The sequence below is a fragment of the Seriola aureovittata genome, chromosome 13, assembly GCF_021018895.1.
Source record: "Seriola aureovittata isolate HTS-2021-v1 ecotype China chromosome 13, ASM2101889v1, whole genome shotgun sequence".
Classification (NCBI taxonomy): Eukaryota; Metazoa; Chordata; class Actinopteri; order Carangiformes; family Carangidae; genus Seriola; species Seriola aureovittata.
This window is the reverse complement of record NC_079376.1, coordinates 17,807,685-17,828,846: the sequence shown is the minus strand read 5'-3', so window position 1 is coordinate 17,828,846 and position 21,162 is coordinate 17,807,685. Positions and strand designations below refer to the sequence as shown.

Genomic DNA, 21,162 nt, shown 5'->3' with positions numbered 1-21,162 from the left:
GTGTAAAACATGCATAACATCCCCAGTGGTAAGGGAAGTCAAGCGGCGTGTCGGGCCAGGCCGCAGTAGCAGAACCTGTGTGTGGGCTTGCTTAGTTTTACGGTACCCTCTGGATGCCCAAAGATTTACTAGCCTTTCTCCATTACTCACTACCGTCAACTTGGGTTTCCCTCATCTTCCAGAAACTTTCAGTTCCACTTTTCTCTGCTCTGCTAGCGCCAAGATCATCTCTGCTCGGCTGTTATATAAGAGCTTTTTAACCCAGGGTTCACCCTCTTTGGCACAGGGGGACCAACAAGCTCACACGGCCTGGCGAGCTCCCCATGCCGCCCTGGCTGCACAGTCCATAGCTTGGGTGGTTTTCACAGTTGACGGACGCAGGTGCAAAAGCAGGTGCAAAGAACGGTCTAGACTTTTTTACCCTGTTGTTTAGAGGAGAAATATTTGCGGCTAAGCAGAAAAAAGTTTCTCAACCCGTGTACCTGCAGGTGAAATTGTGTGGCACACGGTTGCTTCCCTGTCCTGGCATTATTTTTACTTTGAAACAAGCCAAACGAATCACTCTTATCGAATAACATCACCAACAACAAACACACAAGTACTGTATACGAGTACTGTATTTATACAAAGTCAAGAAGGTCAGTATTACCGCTAGCAGGTTCCTCCATGGGTTGCTGCCAAGTCAAGCAGATTACGCAGAGTGCAGGTCGCTGCTCAGCTTGTTGCAACCTGAGACAGTCCTGCAATATTAATACATCTCCTTCCCCAAACGGTGTCACGGCATATACCACCAGGCTCTCATAAATGCTGCTTTTTAAAAGTTTTAGCAGTTTAGCCAACGTGGGTTCAAAGCCATGTCAGTGAATTATAAAAAAACTCGCCTCTCACAGAGGCTCCACAGAATGACACTGAATCTGTGAACCTTGTGGTGTGATATTAAGGAGGAGATGGAGGCCAACCAGTTCACCACGCTGCTGTAAACACAGCAGACACGTGTGTGCTCTGTGTACAAGGGATATCAGAGGCTATTCATGGTATTTGACATTCAACTGTCATTGGAGAAGCTGACTCGTAAATTGTTTGCAGCTCGATCCTAATGTTATTAAAGGTGCTGGAGCCAAGAAAGTGAACTGCTTGGTTAATAGACTGCGATTGATCTGCTCCTGGTTCCTCTGTCCAGGAAAGGTTCTCACATATGGAACGTCTAAGCTGCATGATATGAGTTTGAGAATGGTTTGATATTTTAGGAAATACGCTCATTTGCTTTCTTTATGCAAAGCGAACAATCTCCTCCAGCTTAATATTAGACAGACACCAGAGCGTTATCGATCTTCTCATCTTACTCTTGGCACGAAAGCGAATAAGCGAATTTCCCATAATGTTAACTATTCCTTTAAAAAGGTAAATATCATAACCATAGTTTCCTTAGTTTCTTTAACCATAGTCTATGGCACATACAATAGAACAGTATTCAAAAGATACTTTGAATTAAAAAAAATTGAAAGCAGCCTTCAGATGGTCATGACTTGGCGTTAGGGCTTCCTGAGCTTTGCTGCACTGTGACCCCACCCTTCCCTTTGACCTAGTCATGAGACTTTATGCCATAGCGAGGACAGCAGCTAGTACGGATCATCTCACTCAACCCCTCAAGCCTCCCCAGTGGTTTGACCCACTCAACTGGACCATTGTTGGCATTTCCAGATGGATCCCTCTGGATGTGGGTGATGTGTGAGAGCGCAGTGTCTGCAGTTTAGACTGTCTCTCCGTGGTGAAACGGGAACAACTGACTCACAACTACAAGGGACGTGCATATCCTGCTGAAGTATGCGGGGTCCGCTGCGGCGCACATGTTGTGTAGCAGCTCCTCTGCTTGCATTCTTTCTAGCTGAATAATAACAAGTCTGTGTTACACGGCGTAACTCTCTCATCATCCATGTTGATGGAGTAGCCGTGTGTGAGCGAGCCGCCTGTTGGCTTTCACACAGTCAAGGTTGTGATCTCTAACTCATCTGCTCTCATGCTAGGAATCCCTCTGCCAGCATATCAAAGAAAAAACCCTCTTTCAGAAATGTTGCATTTTTCTGCATCCAGCAACCGCCCTTTTAAATGCTCATTGATATTCGCCTCGCATGTTACAGGATCTGGTGTAAAGTGAATGCGTACAGCGGTGAAGTCATTCATTATAAATCATTTCCCCTTTGGAGGGTGAAATCATTTATTCAGTTTTATGAGGTTAGTGATCCAAGGAGCACGCCCTCACTGGTGACTAATCGGTGGATGTTGTGTCACTCAAACCCATGGACATACACTGGATGCATTTCAGTGTCTGTATTATTGTAATCCATATTGTGCGTCAATACAAACAACAGCTAGAAAGCTTAATTTCACTTGTTTTTTTGCCTCAGGTGTCCATGCTGAGGCTTGGCTACAGCACAACAGTTTTCATTGGTTCTTGCCAATTCTCTCAGTCCACATGTCTGTTTCTGCCTGGCAGAGACTCTAACTGTAAAAGAACGACTTTAATGACTGTGATACTTTCTTGAAGCTATTTTGAAAACCATTCTTGTCTCTTTAGGCGCTTGTCCTGCTCCTCAGTAGTAATTTTGTGTGTGCGCGCGCGAGCGGTTTTGTCTCCAGCGGCAAGCCCTGCGGTCTGCTCGCGTGGAGAAATCGGCCTCACTGGAAACTTGCGGTTGCCTTATTTCTTACTCTAATAACGATATTATACAGTGCATAGGTTCGTACTGGCAGGCCCCAGCTTAAACTAATAATAACAAAGTTGAGAAACACCAGGAACTGGGGTTTCCTGACAGCTAAGATGATTGTGACAGTGAAAGGAGCTGGGCTGAGCTGTACTTACACAGTCATGCTGTATTATTAGCCTCATGTATCATTTCACTCTGTATTTTTTTCCTTTCACTCGGTGATTCATGTGTACATGTGTCCTCTAGCTGATGAGATTTTGAATTAAGAAGTGGAAATTAATGCATTTCAACCTTATATTTTTCATAGACATTCACAATTGGACCTTAAGTGTGGCCCAGGGAAAGTATGCCATTAGTCAGTGAGCCGCTTTTCTGAAACAAGGATGATGTGTTTGTTTGTGTGTGTGTGTGTAAGGGGGATTGTCTAAGTGTTCATGGTTGGTCCCAGACATGCCCGCTGCTTTTGCTAATCATGCTATCATACAGTGCCACAGGCTTTTTTTTTTCTAAGCCAACAAGTATTTTAACAAGCTAGAAGACTGCATTCATTCTTTCCGATCTTTTACCAGCATCTATATCATCACACTTAATGACCGGGATTTTTGGCAAGCCCTGCAAAATGGCTCTGGCTAGCCACGGGAGTCCAAGGCCAAGATACATTCATACATAGTGTGAAAAATGTTGAAGAAAAATTCACAGTCATCTTCTATAAGCTGTGTGCAGAGGAACATCTGAGCCGCTTTGATGTAATCTTAGACAAAACAGTCCCACAGACTCTGCAGACAAGTCAGATCAGGTTAGTTTGTTTAAACCGCTATATGCCTCTGTGGTCATTATTGCTGTTTAAAGTGGATTGCAGTGCATGAGTCTTGGCAGTGTGTATTATTCTTTTCTGTCTTTATCCAGCCTGGGTGGCAGTATTTTCTCTTGATTATTGAGGAGTTGCATAATCTATGAATTTCTGTCTTTATTAAAAAAAATTATTATTTTTTTTTTTATACCTTCCTCTCTCCGTATCTCCACCAGTAATGAGAGAGACAGTGGATGGTTTGTAGTGAGCCGTTTGCCTCCAGGGTTAAGTATCCATCTCCATTCTTTCTAAGCCCACCCCTGCTTAGGAGGAGACGGCAGTGAATAAATACCACCCTTGTCCTCTCATAATGGAACAGCTTGACCTTCCGTGACCTCTGCTGGTCGGAGCATCTGCCTGTCGATTCCTCCAGCCCGTCCTATGGGACATCAGCGGGCTGTCACGTCTGCTTGTGAGCAGTAATTCAATTGGTTGAGGAATTTATTTTACAGGATAGAAATTAAAGACTGGTCTATAATTTTTCAGAGTCACAAAAGAAAGCCTGTCTGCTGGAATATACTGTTGATTTACTGTCTGTAATTGTGTGAAAGTACTTGTTTTTTTCAGGGCACTGTGCATGACGACTACATAATGAGCGTGGTCCTCATTGACATTCTTGAGCCTCCCTGTATGGATGGGATAATAATGAGTTTGGCAGGGGTCTTAATTTAATCATGTCGATAAAAGCCGTGCACATGTGGCACAGCTGCTAGCGCTTAGCCGAGTCGTGCCATGCGCTCAGATGAGGTGCCATTAGATGCCCGCATTGGCTTGTTCCTACGTTATCGGCCTTTATGAACCACATTCCTTAGTGAGAAGGCTTTGAGGCGCAGGACAAAGGAGTTTGTTTTGCAAAGATTTCTCTGTGACTTCTCTGCAGCAATCCAATTATCTCACGTGCCTCTGCATCCGCATGACTCGAGAAACTGGTTTAGGTGTTTTTCCTGCAGCATGCACAGGTCAGTCTTTGTTGTTGCGTTTATTTAACTTTCCCACTCAAAGCACACTGCTTCTTGAGTGCTTTGTCGAGCACCTGTTCTGGATTATAGGTCGATAACGGCTCCCAGCTAATTTCTTGTGATAATTCAACGGTGAAATCTAATCGGGCCTCTGTCATTTGGGCTCCTTTAGACTGAGCTTTATAGAATTCCCGCCACAACGTTAAAGAGTGAAAATCTGTTTCTACTTGAAATGAAAATGACTCGGAGATAAATGCACAAACCTCAGTGGTACACACTTAAATGCGCACTCTCACATGCAGATTTCCTAAAACAGGTTTCACACGAATTGTATGAATTTCAATTAATAACATGTTAACCCATGACACAGTTTTGGGTACAGAAACTAGGTCACGGGTTGTGTACTGACCACGGATCTGTTGGAAAAGAGGCAAGAAGATTTACAAAGTTGTGTTCACACACACACACACACACACACACACACACACACACACACACACACACACACACACACACACACACACGCACACACTCTCACCAGGTGTTAAAAGATGTTGTTTGTGAGCGTTGAGCTCTTTTCTGCGGGGCGGGTCCGGTCTGGTCGTATTTTTCTCACACTCTAAACAAAAGCGAAACTTCTCTGCTCGTCATAGCTTAAGGCTAATGGTCACTTGAAGTTTTTATTCACCCAGGTGTGGCTGTTTATTGGCTGTTGTAATCAAATTAAGTCTGTCAAGACGCTTCCAAATCTGTGGCCTAATGTATGAAGAGGATGAGCTTTAATCAAATTACACTTAGATGTATACAAGTGAAAAATGTGGCTTGACTGTGTGCACAATTCTTTGCATACAAAGAATGGCCTATACATTGTTTGCAGATACCTCAGGCACCCAAGACTGGTGGCTCTAAAGGATGAGGTGTGTGTGTGTGTGTGTGTGTGTGTGTGTGTGTGTGTGTGTGTGTGTGCGTGCCTGGCTCCTCACCAGCTGTCTCACCCATCAACAGTGCTCTCAGGCTGCTGAGCAGACAATCTAGCTCAGATTTCCCTCCTGTTATCTGTGCTGTGGACAGTACATGGTTACAGATACTGTATATCATGGCCAGCTGGGCTTGAAGCTGCAATAGAACAAATTGTTTTGGTTAATGATAACAGGAGCAATAATGTTTCTGCTTTGCTGTAAAAGTGAGATTGCACTAAGCTGGTTTTATTTCATAACCTGTTTATTGCTTTGGGAATTTACACACCTTTGATCAACGGCCAGCTCAGCAGAGACTTTTAGTTGCTCTCCCCTCATCTGTAGATAGCCAGTAGCTGTGAGAAGGTTTACGTCAGAGGACGGTTGCTTTAAGAGAAGATTTACATGAGCTTTCTCTGCCTGTGAGCTCAGAACTATGTTTACTAAAGCTGTACTGTAAGTCGGATACGTCCTTATTAGACGCTACATGAGTGTTTAAGGGCATTTATAAGCTGCGTATGCATAAACATGCATACATTTAGACTCGTGATCCAGCGAGACGTATATAAACAGCGTTGATTTCACCTGATGGATGGTTTATTTAGCCGTCCAGACTGTCGTCCTGTGTTTACAGGGCTCTGATGTAGGTCCACAACCTGATGCTGACAACTCCACCGCTTTATCCTACCATCTACAGCCGGCCGCCCGGCTCCTCTCCGGCTCAGCCAGACACGAGGATGTATGCTAGTCTCACAGGGGCTCAACAGCGTGATGAGAATACTAAAGCCTCTCCGGTGAATCATCACATTAATTTTCAGTTTAAACAGAAAGAAAATTGCATTCCTCCCTCCGCTGTCTAATGCATTTGTGATGTGGTCTGGATTCGCAGCTGTGAAAAAAAAATGTCAGCCCTAATAAGCAATGCAGTCCTGAAATTTGTTTTAAACAAGTTAATCCTCCATTCTGGCAGAGAGGGATTATCCTGCTTGTTTGTAGTTCAGTTTCACTTGTTTCAGGCATTTCTTTAAGTGTCAGGGTTTTGAAACAAGGCGGAATAAATCTGATCAGTGCTGGCGTATTAAGAGAAGTTTGCCACATGAAGAGCAAGTCGATTGGCTCTGACTTATCTCACGCTGAAAGGGACATTTTTGCACCATATTGACTGAGCTGCCATGTTGGATGTCAGCAAGCTAGTTCTCACCAGGTAACATCCATCCTGAGCACTTAACAGAAGCAATCTTTCAGTCTTGGTTATGTAGAAAAAGACAGGCTTTAAAGCAGACAGTAATTTGCCACAGGTAATGGCCTTTAATGGCTCAGCTCCTTTGTTATCTGTCTCAACCTTGACCACCATGAGCAAACCAACCAGACAGGCTCAGACTAGTCTAACCACCTCTAATAGATTTTAAGCGTCATCTTGGCTTTGGCCTGTCACTTTGTCACACTTAATAGCTTTAGTAGACAAGACCATGGTGTATAAACATCAGCGAAAGTGCTGAGCAAGCGCCTGCAATTACTGTGACCCAGTCGATGCCTAATTTTGTATTTCTTGCCTACTTTTCATTTTCATTGGTTTGTTTTCCAGGTCACTTACTTGTGTTGTCAGTCAGATGGTCCTGTAACCTGCACGGTCAAAAGAATAACTCTGATGAATTAGATCAGAGCGAGCTGAGTGATTCATGTTCTGTTTGGCCTGACTGTGATCCACTCTTTGGCCCTTAATAGGCCATAAAAAGGAGGGACATTGCCAGTTGGAGCAGTAGTTTACCATGAACATATGCTTGCCTTGGCAAAGGGAGATAACATTTGAATTACCATATCCATTAGCGTCAACCTGTCCTCTGGCTTTCCCCGAGCTGAAATCACATGTTGGTGATCCATCAGCTCACACAAATTTTCAAATAAAGTTTTACTCTTGCAGAGGGAAGATGCAGCTCAGGGGCCGTGGGTTGTGCTCTACACCCAGGGTGGGGGAGGCCACAAGGGCAAACTCTGGCGTCAGAGCTCCTCAAGAATGCAGAGAGGGATTAATGCATGTCTGCGGCAGTGATGGATGGGGCGAAGAGCCACACATACACACACACACACACACACACACACACACACACACACACACACACACACACACACACACACACACACACACACACACTCTCATATATATACCCACTGAGCATCTGGATGCAGACTGTTTGGCCTTCCCCTGCTGCAGTATGTGCCAGTTTAGCAGGTGTGTGTGTGGTTTATGTGTGTGTGTGTGTGTGTTGGGATGAAGCCAGGCTTGGTTGTTTGCCCTACTGCCCCAGATAGAGCCGTATTCACCAGCCACATGCCATTTTGATTCAAAGGCGCAGCTTTTATCATGCAAGTTTACACCTGGGGCACTTTGAGAGATTCACTTTTGTCCTTTTCAAATTGCCGATGAATCGATTTCTGCTCCCTCCGTAGGATTTTGTTTTCCTGCTGTGTCCAGTGATTGATGCTGCGTGTGTGTGCCTGTGGTTTTGGATGTGTGGCTTAAATTACTGTACATGCACTCATCTACCTGCTCCCAAATCCTCAGTGCTTTCATTGTTTCCCCTGAAACCTCTGGTGAATGCGTGTGACCTCTAGCATCTGGCTCTGCGTGATGGATATTGTACTCCAATGGTCAATGATCTCTGATGGATCACCTTAGGGAGGCTGGAGTGTGTCTCACATGACCCGCCACAGTATACTACAGTGGCTATTGCTATGGTAATGAGTGAGTGAGTCTCGGGCTGATTGTATTAATCACTAAAGCTCACACCACGTAGCGTGTGACAGATTATCCGGCAGCGCACAAAAGACAGCCACAGTCAATTCCTCTGGAGATAATACAGTTTGCGAATGAGTTTAATGCGGCTGTATTATGCAGGCGTCTGCACTCTTATGTGCAGAATATACAAAGTCACTGTGAACCTTTACAGATGATGCTCAAGATTCAAACTGACCTTGCTGAAGGTTAACAACTGATGTTGTTCTTTTCCCTTTTCTCCTCCTCAAAGGCACTTTTTCTTTCCCTATCTCATGTCGGCGGGGAGATAATGAGGTATCTCTCCTTCCCCTTTGTGCAAGGAAGCTGTCGGGCTTTGCCCTGTCTTCCTGGGCAGGGCTGGGTTTTTGTTTGTTTTTCCACCGGCCTCGGGGTCTCTTATCTGACCCTGTGGCTTCCACAGACTGTGGTTCCACATTTTTCGCATGCACCGCCTGTCACTCTTTTACCACCACCCCCAGGTATTTTCTCTATAACTCTGCAGCTTAAGAACAGGGGATCTTAAAGCTTATGTGATAATAGAAGGAGGCTGATCAAACAACAAAGCTGAGATGTTGTGCACAGATGTTGAGGTGGTGCTGGAGAGTATGTTGATTGCACTGGAAAATCAATCTAGCTAAATTATGGGAATATCAGTCAGTCTGGAAACCAGATACTGCAGATCTGGAAGGTCAAGTACATGCCGTTTGTGTGTGCATGTCTTATTCCTTCACAGATTTAACCCTCAACGCAACCTTCCTCTGTCCATTAAGCTGCTTAATTAGCAGAGAAGCTGATGGAAAGCTGATTTGCACCTGCAGTCGTCCAGCTGTTTGCTAGATCTCACACACTCTCACCATCTTTTTATGAGAGCTGTTAACCTGTTCCTCCCTCCGCCACACACAACATGCACATATAAAAGTGTGCGCACACACACACACACACACAAAAGGAAGAAGCAGACAGACACCGACACACCTCCTCCTTGAGGATGTTCTGAGTCGGTGTCTCCTCTAAACAAAGAATCAGAACATGTTTACACCACATCTCTTGATTTTGGATTTCTACACTGCCTCTGCCAGCAGAGAGCAAACCCTCTGGTGATGTCCTCTCGAAAACACACTCAACACACACACACACACACACACACACACACACACACACACACACAGAGCCTGCGTGCGGTGACATATCCTGGTTAATTTAAAGTCGGTGTCGGACACTCTGTTGTGGGCTGACAGCAGCTCCAATCTGTAGAAAATGAACTGAGCTGACAGAAGGGGAGGCTGGCAGAAAATAGAGATTTCACTGAATGGGACAGATGGATGATGAGGCAGAAGAGTAGGGATGGAAGATAGATAGTGGGAGTGATAACCTTTGAATGATTTGAATGTCACAGAACATTAGAGACACATTTATTATATTTGTACTTCTTTCAGTGTGTAGTCTGTAAAGTAAAGTAATATGGGGAGTTTATATGACCTCAGTCTTTATTTTTTTAGATGCAAAGATGTTCAGATGAAGAATATATTTGGAAGTGGAGTGGGATTGAGGGTGGTAGAAACAGCTAACAAAAGACTTGACCTTTCACCCTGACTTAAAGCCTCCCAGTTGAAGTAAATTCCATCAGTCTATAACCCGAATTGCTCCGACCCTCCAAGTTATAATTTCTAATGTATTCCCAGACTGTAGATATTTGAAATCACTGTTCCTGGATAAGGCAGTGTACTAATCCCTGCTCCAATGAGCAATTAAGATCAATTTATTTCCTCCCAGCGGACGTTTCGCTCACAAATTGCCGCAGACTGCAGTCCCCAGCGAACAGGATAATCAATGGCATCAAACCACAAACGGCCTCCAGCCATGAGAGTGGCTCTATCATGCTGTTTAGGAGGGAGTCGAGAAATATTAGCATGCTGACTGAAAACTCATATTTCTCCCTCCGGCTCCCCACTCACACCCCTCCACCCCATTTGTCAGCCCGGTCCCATGAGCATCACCAGACCAGTGTGAGTTATTCATCAGAGACGGATTATTGCAAGTAATCTGTCTGAGATTATATGTGACATAATTTATATGTTTTAGATAAAAATCCTGTTTTGCATAGAAAGTTAAGGTGCCTTCCTCTTTCAGTTTAACACATACTGTAAATGCAATGCATCCATCTGGGATGCTTGAGCCAGTTTGCTGGATACATCTAGAGTTATTGCTCTCACTGCACAATATGGCTGCAACTAATCTTTATTTTCATTCTTAATCTATTCCTTTTAAAAAATGTCAAAAAATAGTGAAATTGCTCTTTACACGTTCCCAGATGCCAGTGCGACTTTTTCAGACCTATACTTTTCCTGTTGGCCATTATACAAGTTGTTATATGACAGGGAAGTCAGGGGCGAGAGAGAGAGTGGGAATGACATGCAGCAAAGGGCCCGAGACGGACTTTTCCTGGATCTACCAGGTGAGCTACCGGGGCTCCCCAGTGTTGGTTTAACTGTTCATGAAATGGAAGAGAGGATTTGTGTAAGGGATGTGGATTTTGTCCAACTGCAGTTATTGAGCACAGTGTCAACAAGGCCATTAGGGGCCATCTTGGCCTCAGTATCAGTAGGGGATTCCTGGTGTTTGAGAGCATTATCCCAAATCAAAGCTGTGCTGATAAACTCTCTGAAACTTGTGTCACCAAACACACACACACACACACAAACACACACACACACACACACACACTTGCACTCCCAAGTTCCTCCATGTGAATTCTGTTGATTTATGTCTTTTCCTGTGCTGCATTTGGATTTTCCTGAGTAAGGCACACGCACGCACAATGTGACGTCAGTATTTTGCCTAATTAGGTCATTATCATGATGTAGTGCAATGTGACCTTCAGCTTCACCCTCCAGGTTCAGGATTAGTTCAGCAGTTGAAGACATGAATGGAAAATAGGCTGCATGAGTGAGTTAGCTGCCCAGATTTTGGATATAAAGGGATTTAATTTGGCTCTGGAGAGCTTGCTGGAGCCTTAATTGATCTTAATTAGGGGTCAGACCATTTGGCCGGGTGAAATTAAAGCCAGCACCTGCTTTGTATGAATATGCATCCCAACGGTCCTTCCTGCCCTCTCCCTGCCTTTTTCGGTGCCTCACTTTTTCATGCCTCTCAGTCTCTCTGAGCGTGTTGTTGACGAACCTTTTAGCTGCGTCCCTCTGTAGCAGGACAAAGGGCTTTGAGAGAAGCTCAGGACTATTGTGTTGTTAACAATGTTGTTTAGCCCCAGTGAACGGTGCTGATATTGTGCCCCGGAGCTGATGTCTCTATGTCAAGCAGCAGACTATTCCACAGCTGCTCATACAGCGTGGCATGGACATGACTTTGAATGGCTATTCAGACCAAGAGGAATTTCTAAAGAAGGACCTGATTTGAGCATCCTAGTTACACAGGCTCTCATGTTTTCCATTTGTAGGAGTGCTGTGACACGTCCCTGAACACTAATAACTTTCACTCAGTTGCTCTGAAACAAAACTGGCTCGCAAGAGAGTCGGCAGCAGCTTTTGGGAACACTCTGGCACGCTCCGTCCATTTCTGATGCTGTGTTGTGTTCTGGTGTGGCTTTCTGAATGGGTCCAGTTTGACTGCGTGACCACAGTTATGTGAACCATAGACAAATGGAGGCATGCGTGTGTTTTTAGACTGACGGCAGTCTCGTGTTCGTCTCTGCTGGGATGAGGCTTAGTCACAACACATCGAGTGCATTTCAGAAATTCTAACTCCATTTTCTTGTTGCTATAATTAACTTCTGCTCAAAATGAGATGCAAATGTGTCCCCTCTGGCCCCGAGAAACTTTCAAACAGCTTAGCCATGTCACTAACTCTGTTTCCTCCTGTGTAATTTCTTCTTTGGCCCTGCTCTTTTTCACACCAAGCCTCTGTCTTCACTCACTGAACTTTTTTTCTTATTCCCTGGCTCACACTCATGAATACACACATATACATACTCTCTCTCTCTCTCTCTCTCTCTCTCTGTCTCCCCAGTAGCTGGCTGCCTCCCTGGCCTCCTCCTGGGGTCATTGTGGTATTTAGGGTCAGACAAGAGCTCCAGTCATTGCGCCCTCCCCAGTGCCTCCCAGGCAGCGCTGCAGCCATTATACGCCAGCTTGTCTTAGCCAATCGCCTCAAACAGCTATGGAAAACCGCCTTGGCTGTAACAAGCCCTGCATCCTCCTCTTAGCCAACGGAAAAGCAGGATATAGGAAAAACAACACTGTGGAGTAGTGGAGCGTTTTTCGCAGTGGAGACTAATGGATGAGTGCTATAAAAAATCCTTGCCTCTCTTTCTGAGAGAGCTCTTCTGTTGAGAACTTTTCACTTTTTCCTCCCTGCTCTCTGGCTTTTCCTCTCGGTGCTCTGTTACCCAGGGTTACCCTGGGAGGATTGTGATTTGCTGCTGTTACGAAGCCGGGAGGGAGTTTCCACGTGTCCTCCAGTGTGTCTGGGTGTGTGAGTCAGATGCAGTGTGTGTGTGTGTGCGTCGCTTTAAGACTCAACGAGTCTTCACAGGGAGAATCAACTTTGAGATCAGAGAACACCAGCTAGATTTCTCCTTTGCAAGCTCTTCAAAGAGCTTCTAGATTAAAGCCTGGGCCACAGAGGTAAGAGATGTTGTGTGCTCTGTGTTTTATCTTTCTCTCCCTTTGTTTCTACAATGTACTGTAAGAAGAGGAGGACGGGGTGAAGAGGTTGCATTGTGTTTCCAATTGTTGAGATGCACAGGTGTGGGTTATACTGTGTGTTTGCATGTGTGAGTGCTGTTTAGTTTCTACCTGTAATCGTCAGATAGCAGTTTGTGCTTTAGTTTTTATCTCATGTAGCCATGTGAATGAACAAAGTGACTGCTCACAATCTCAGACTTTATCACTTCTGCCCCTCTGTGTTTCAGGGTTGTCAGCACTTTATGCCCGACTCACATTCACTCATAGGAATAAGTGTGTTTGACTGACTCAACCACATCGTCTGAACTTTGTATCTCATGCTAATGCTGCTGGGTGCTCTGTGGGAGCACACTGTATATATTTTAACACACACATCTTATTTTCTTGGCATCACTCTGGAATGGCAGTGGCATATGTGTATAAATCATTCAGAAGGCTGCCATGTCATTTTTGGTCAGGAGCCAGACGGAGAGCTTCTAAATGTATTATGAAAAAGTCCGAAAGACACTTAACAAGCACTTTGATGGATGTTTGGTGGCTTTGGCTGAATCCACCACACAGTAATATAGGCTTTCAGCGAATGATTCATAGATAGACATTTCTCCTCATAAGCAAACGACCGCAGGATACTTTAAATCTGGTTCATATGACAAAAACCCGGCAGGAGTCCTTCTCGTCTTTGGCTCCAATAACACTGTTCTCTCTTCTTCTTCACTTCCTGTTGTAGTTGTGTTTTGTGCTGGCCGAACTTTTCGGTTATTTTACATAAGTTTGAATTGGGGCTGTGTTTAAAAGAAGTGAAGCTTTAAGTACGCTGCTCCTTTAAGAGCTCAATTGTCACAGCGCCAGAGGGAAGTGATAAGCGACAAGTCCCATGGGCTGTGATTTGACAGGAAGAAAGCAGTGTGATTGTGTTAACAGTCACCACCAATAACAAATGACCTCATAATGTCTAGTTCACAGGCTAATAACTCAAAAACATGAAAGCTTGTTGGTATGAGATTATTTTGGCCACTTTATTTGTCATTTGCATTGTTGATTTATAATTTCTTCTATCAGAGCCACATATTAATTAAGCATATGGTTAATCCATATTTTCAGAGTTATTGCTTATTGAATGTACTGTTGTGGAAAACTTGTGAAAAAATCGAATATCTCCAAGGCTTTATGGTAGAGTAGCTTTAAAAAAAAAAAAAACTGCATGAACAGCATCATGATATTACAGTGGCTTAATTCTCTGGGGGAATCATCGTGTGTTTCACACTGCTGTGTCAATAGTTTGTTCTTCCAGCTTTGTTTCTCAAGTTTAGATTCAAGGACACAAGGGTCAGAATTACAAGCGTAGTTCTCCAGACGCTGCGTCGGTGAGGCAGAGGTTGTAGCTTCCTGCTGTTACACAGATGCACGGTGGTCTTCATAAAGGAAAAAGACAGTTACTTCTTTAACACTTCATGTACCTACTGTGTTTATACCATGTCGAGGTGTGGCTCATTCCTCAATGTTAGACCCAAGACATAACCAGTACCAGACTAAACATGGAGCTTACGTGGGAGTCACCCAGGGGCAGCAGGAGAAGAATGTCAGGTCATGGGGTGTGTGGAGGAGCGATGGGGTGGCAGTGGTCCCTTTGCCCCTGAGCAGATGGCCTGTAGGAAACCTATTGACGAGAACAGAGCATTGGAGGGGAAGAGGGAGGGGAGAGTTCAGACTGGGCCCAGTGGTTTGCAGCTAAAAGGAAGACTTGTCTTGTTGTTCTCCCAAAACAGCCGCACAATACTCCAGTTCAACTCGCAGCAGAAGGCGAACGTGTGTGTCTTTAAGTTTGTGTGTTGGCAGACACGCCTTTGAGCCTTTCATACTCGCAGCCCTGCGCAGCGTGAATAAACTTTGCAAGAAAAGCGTCAGTAGTAGTGTTAAAAGAACGAGTCATTGTGACAAGTTCGACAACAAGCTTTACGCTGACTCCTGCTGTTGTCAGCAGCTGCTTTCACGGTCTTTACTCAGAAAAAGCATTGTTTAGTTACTCTCCATTCATGTAGAGGTACTTTGAATCACTTTACCTTCACTTTCCTATGCTTGCTAGTTTCACTGCAAACTGTTGATACTAATAAAAGTTGGGGGTCTGGTGGAGTAAGCATGGACATTGGATGTAAAGGGGACATAAGGAATTGAGTAATAAAATATGCCAGTTTCCTCACAGCTTTCTGGGTTAATGAAGTGGACTCAAATACTTAGACCAGCCAAGGGCAGTTGACCGTGCATTCATAAAGCGCTATTGGCTCAGCTTTGCTCAGGGCCCATGTGAACCCCTGGCCCCAGCTCAAGTAGCATGACAAAGCTGGAAATTATTAGTGTGTTAGTGGCAAAAAGCTGTTTCAATAGGCGGGTTCAGGGTTATAGCGCCTTTCGGTATCAATGCTGCTTGTATTCAATGTCTTCCTTCTCTGGTTCGCCCTCTTAACTCATGACGAATGAAGCAAGTGTTTAGTTAATCCTCTGATCAGCTCAGAGTGATGGTTCAAGTTCATTACAAGGCTTACACGTCTATGCCCAAGTTTCCATCGCACTTTTAGGTGCTGCATTTTCACACTTATTCTAAACAGTTTAAATAAGGGGAGAGTAATTTCCTTGTGTGGCACCTTGTCATGTTTGATTTTTTGTAACATTAGCGTGGATTTTTGCCCCATCCTTGGACTTTGGGGTCTAGGGCTACATGTGCTTTACACTTCAATCGTTCAAGTCTCGTGGAATTTCTTTCTCACCTTCATTTATTAAACGCACTCTTTCGCAGTAGCCCATTTACTCAGTCAACACCATTTAATCTCACCTCACAGTCAAGGTGCATCCAAGCAGGAGCAGATAAACTCTTAATTCTGCAGATCACTTAATCCTGAAGGTTAGGGCTTTTGGCAGTCGGCTGTTTACACTGTAACCTTACACATGCTGTACGTGTGCTGCGAGGCTTAGTGGTGTTAGCACTATTTGAAAGCCTTCCTTCCATGTAAGTGGGTTATATTACACTCGCAAGACGGAGAAGATGCCCGGTGCCTCCGCAAGAACGCTCCTCAGCCGTTTCTGGTTTTGGATCCTTCCCCCCCGACAAATTTGGCGGTGACGAGTGAAAAAAAAAAGGGAGCAAGCTAGGATTCCAAAGTTTAAAAATAAACAGACGGGCAAACTGTAGCCGGCTTTCAAAAACTTTCCCAACCCTGATCAAAGACGACGTCATTTACTTGTGGGAAGGTGGAAAAATGTGACTAATGTTTGGTTTGGATGCATGATTGAGGAGAGTTAAATTTGGGGGGTGGAGTGAATTTTTAAACTAGTCATACTGAAGCGCCAGGGTGGCACTACTCTACTGTGCTGTCTTGTGACAGTACAAAGCTGTTGACTGGACCTGCTTGATATAGGGCTGCATAGTTTTGGAGAGGAAATGTTTTCATCTCTGGAATATTGGCTGTATCATTTTTTTTTTTTTTTTTTTTTTGCAAACCTGCCAATATGAACAATGTTTTTTTGTGTTTTTTTCCAGACACTACTAAAAGTAAGACAGATAGTGGAGCAGCTTCACTTCTGTTTCAGCCTTGCATTGGCTTTTGTTTTACCCCAGTGAGAAACACGTAGTGCTGCCTACCAAACACTGTCCTCCCCCAAATGCTGGGGGATTAGGATCTGCTCTTTAACTGGCACACCTGTTATCAAACATGCAGCTCATTACGTGAAGTAAATTACAGTGCTGTGGAAAGAGACTTGCCACTAAGTCAGTCTTCTCTCTGTGTGTTTCTGTGTTTCAGATGAGCCAGACGACGGAGGAATGAGTTTGTCCTAAGAAATGAGGCGCAGAGAACCGTGCATAGGAACTCCAATCTGAGACGAGACTTTCAGGCAGGTGAGTCTGGGAACCGTGGCCTTCATATCTGCCATGTCACTTTTATTATGCTCGGTAATATCAAAGCCTAGATTTAAAATCCGTACTTGGTATACACATTACAATCTGTCGGTTCGCTTTTTCATCGTCACATACAAGTACAGATAGATGTTACTTTACTTCAAATGTATTGATCCTTTTGAAATGGTCATCATTTACTACAGCAGCTTTTCCCAGGGTGTGTAGCTTAACTGTTTTCATTATTTATCCCTTCCACATGTTGCAGAGAGGTTTGTTTTAGTTCCTTATCTACTTGCTGAGCTAATTCAATGACTTGAAGACCGTTGAAGGTATTTACCTGAACCTTATTATGTAATCCCATCACACACAGCCACAGATGCATTACTGTCTCTTACCGGCTGCGGTGTCCTCAGCTGTTGACGTGCTATAGCATCAACCCTGTAATGAAATATCTGTGTGGCCATGTCTCTCCGTCACTAATGTAAGAATGTTGTGGACAGTCTGGAAGTGATTTTTTTTTTTTCATTGTCCTGAAGTCTGTCACACATAACAACCATGACAGCCTAAAGCCTGTTCATCTGACTTGACTTTTCGAGAGGAAGAATGGAAGAATGTAGTAAAATGAGTGGGGGGTAGACCAAACAGGTTAATGGCCAGATGTGACAGAATTACGTGTAACTATTCTCTTTGAGAGGCATAAGGAAGATGTTAGAGCTGCTGCTGTTTTACTCTGGAAATGGCCACTGCAAATTAAACGATTATATGTATGTATGGCATGGTTTTATGGGAGTGTGGCCATTATTGTTTATTAGTAATATGTTCATTTTATGTCTCTGATGATCGGGCATTATGTCATACCATCACACATTAATATGCTGCCTTACGTGTGGGTAACCATGAATCTTCCAGCATGCCGGTGACATTATAGTTTTGTTTTCCTTCTCTGTTTTTTTCCAGGCAGAGATGGGAAATTCAGAGAGCCAGTACAGCATCCAGGGCCCCAAAGGCACCAGCTTTGTCTTCCCTGGGAAACAGAAGCCATATTCACTGAAGCTCCGCTCAGCCAAAGACGACGCTTTGTCACCCCACACGTGGTGGAAAAGCGCACCAGTAGGCTCAGGGTACAAGGCCAGGTGTGTCGGCCGTGGCTGTTTGTCCCCTGCTAAAAGCCGACAGCCGTACTCTGCTCGGCACTACGACTATGTCACCAAGGGCGCGAGGGGCAGCCCAAGTGAACATCGCTGGCATCGGTCCCCTGGATGTGGTATACGAAGGCGTCATATGTCAGATGAGTATGAAGATAATCCGTACGGGACTGAGCTTAATGGGCACACCCTGAATGGACACAGTGATGAACATGAGGCTTTAGAGGAACAGAGCAGCCCGCGGGTGGTGATCAAGAAGGATGGCAGTCTGAGGGTGGAGTTCACCAACACCTCTGGGAACCCACTCCTCCTGGATGAGGCTTCTGGCCCTGTACAACTCCTCAAGTTCTCTCCCAACGTGGAGTCTGCCTCAACTCCCAGTCTGCCTGGTTCCAGTGGTAGTAGGCAGGATGGCCACCGCAGCGGTCCGCCGCCGGCCTCTACCTCCTCCACGGCCAGGACCAGCAAGGGAAGTTCACTGAGCTCTGATGGCTCATGGTACGATTCCCCCTGGGGGCAAAGCACAGAGGTGTGTGAGCAAGACCAACCCTGCTCTGCCAGCAGGACGCTAGGTCACTCCCCCATCCACCAGCTCGACTCTTTCACTGAACAGTCTCCCCCTGTGTCTATCGCAGACCTATACAGGGACTCCACAATGGCTGCCACTTTTCCTACAGCCAGGGACCTGTCCTCCCAGTTACAGGACCCTCTGCCAGGCCCGAGGCCACACCGGGCCTCCTTCGCATCCGTCCTGGATGTGCCCTTGGAGGAAGAATGCCCTGAAGTCCGACATTACTCTTCATACACCCTGCCTTGTCGCAGGCCCAAAGCCCACACCCTGAGCGAGGACCTAGACCACTACCCTGACCAGGAACAGCACCAGGACCAGGGTGCGCCAGATTTCGTCTTCCACAAGAAAGACTCCATCAAAAACCGCATCAGACGCCTCAGTGACTGGACAGGCAGTCTCAGCCGCAAGAAAAGGAAGTCTCAGGTAAGTTTGGCAATGACAGGTTTTGGGGATCACATTTATTTAGTCTTGTGCTCACCATTTTTTAATAATTCATACTCCTTTATCACTCCCAGGGTTCATACAGGGATCTTATCTACATGGTAGGTAAAAGATTCGGTCACATAGATGTGGTGTTTGTTGTCGCCCTGTAACTTATAGCGCTCATAGTGAGATAGATGAATGTTTTACTTTTTAATTTTGGTGACCTGTAGTTCCTCCATCATTAGACACTTAGAGTAACAGCTTATTAGACAGGAGAGGGCATCAGCCATGCACAAACAGTTTTCTGTTTGGCAAGGTTTATTTGATTGTGAGCCACAGCGGTTGTCCTGGCATGGCCCGTAACCAACCACCATCCTGTGGTCTTTAGCACCACAACACCAGCTGTCCGAGGACAGGGCACAGTGGGGCAGCACAAAATGAAATTTGTAAAGCAACCGGTGCTGGGTGGTGTTGTTGTTTTCATGTCGGTGGAACAAAGATGAGAGGCAGTAGCTTTTACAATGTGAGACATGGATGATTCTCTGAGGACGAGAAGTCAGGGGCTGGCGTGCAGATGCTATAATGACTGTATCTGGGTGGGTACATGTGAAGTTTTATTGCATAGTGATTGTTTGTGATTAGCTGTTGAATGTACAGTACTTGTCATGTGTTAATGTTTTTAGCTCTTTTGATTACAGGCGGATGCGCATGTTGGCTGTAAGGGTGTTGACCTAATGGATATGATTTTAGCCTTGGTGCTCATTAGCCCAAGATTAGCATTTTATTGAAAAGGATTTTTCAGGGCTTCAGTTGAACTAATGGCTGACCGATGTGCATAGAAAATTAGAGACTGGAACGTATCTGCCGTGCAACACTTAACATAGGAGACACAGAGCAGACAGCTGATATATACATAAACATTTTCCCAGTAGTAAAATGATACTTGTACCATACAGGCACGGGTCAGAGGAGAGGTTGGAAATAACCGCAGCACTGTCTGCATGTTGCCTGCACATGTTTTAAGATCCATGGGATTACATCCTACAACCACTACATTCTTAATAGCTTTAATTCGACATGAAAAATGTGTTCAAACTGAGCCTGAACTCATGTCCTTCTGTCTTTCAGGCTTGAAAGCAGTTGTTTCTGCATTAATTCGTTTAGCTTTGCCTTGTAAAAGTTTTAAGAACACTGTTTGGGCACTGCCAAGAGAATAGCTTTAAGCCTCTGAGAGGCTCTGTTAGAGAGAAACTAAATCCTAGCTGAAGATTTAACTCCACCTCTCCTCTAATGTTAATTAATGACTTATGGTTGTTCTGGCTGTTGTGTTGTGCAGATTTTCTGGGCTCACCTCATGATCCCTTAGAGAGTAAATCTGCTAATAGGGATTGGTGTTCAGTCAGCTGGGTCTGACAGCAAACCAAAGGACGGAACATAACAATCGCTGTGGCATTTCCTTCTGAGAATTTGCGAGCTTCTCCTTGTGCTTAAACAGCAGATAATGCTGAGTGAAATATATGAGATACTTTGCCTTGACACTGTCACCTGCCTCTGTAGTGACAAATACCTAGTAGACAGGGCAGTATTCATTTTGAGTGTTCCACTGCTTTCACTTTACATTAGTAATGTCTGCCACTAAATCTCCTCCTTGCCATAACACCATGCTAATCTATGGCCATGTGCAGGTGCTTAACCAGTTTCAGGGGCACAGATTTACTTAAGCCTTTGTTTCCTTCTCCAGACGTAAGGCTGATAGAAGGCTGTGCTTTTTTGCCTGCAGAAATCCTCAAGAAACTTAAAAACGAGGTGTGGTTAATCAAAGAAAATAAAATCCATTGCCAGCTCCCGGTAATGGTGACAAACTCCAACAAGCTGTGCTCTGTTTTTAGAGACAATTCTAGAAAGACTAAATTTCCATTAAACCTTGAGGGCAATTCATGCAAAAAAAGAAAAAAAAAAGAATCAGTGTTTTACACCTGGGATTCTCTTTTTGACGAGGCCTGTAACTAGTTTACATTAAAGTGTGGTGCTTGAAGCTTGTTTTCAGACTGAATTTCCTCTGTCCTTCGGGGGCCATTTTGTTGACTGCCGAAACCTCTGCGGCATAAATCTTCAAGGGCCGGTCACAGTGCCTCCTTTCAGCAGGTCAACCAAAGTCAGGAGCACCTCCAGCTCTGGCTCCCCTCCA

At 44.7% G+C, this 21,162-nt stretch overlaps 1 protein-coding gene across 4 annotated transcripts in view; it reads left to right on the top strand.

Moving 5' to 3' along the window:
* The window catches only part of tiam2a (TIAM Rac1 associated GEF 2a), a 91,653-nt gene that overhangs the window by 25,679 nt on the left and 44,812 nt on the right, over positions 1 to 21,162 (top strand). For 2 of the 4 annotated variants that reach the window (XM_056393859.1, XM_056393858.1), the window contains exons 2-3: positions 16,741 to 16,835; positions 17,793 to 18,974. In XM_056393859.1, coding sequence (XP_056249834.1) covers positions 17,799 to 18,974 — 1,176 coding nt within the window. In that variant the 5' untranslated portion in view covers positions 16,741 to 16,835; positions 17,793 to 17,798. Of the gene's footprint in view, positions 1 to 12,753; positions 12,887 to 16,740; positions 16,836 to 17,792; positions 18,975 to 19,432; positions 19,571 to 21,162 lie in introns of those variants that run through there. The other 2 variants (XM_056393860.1, XM_056393861.1) reach the window with 2 other exon arrangements.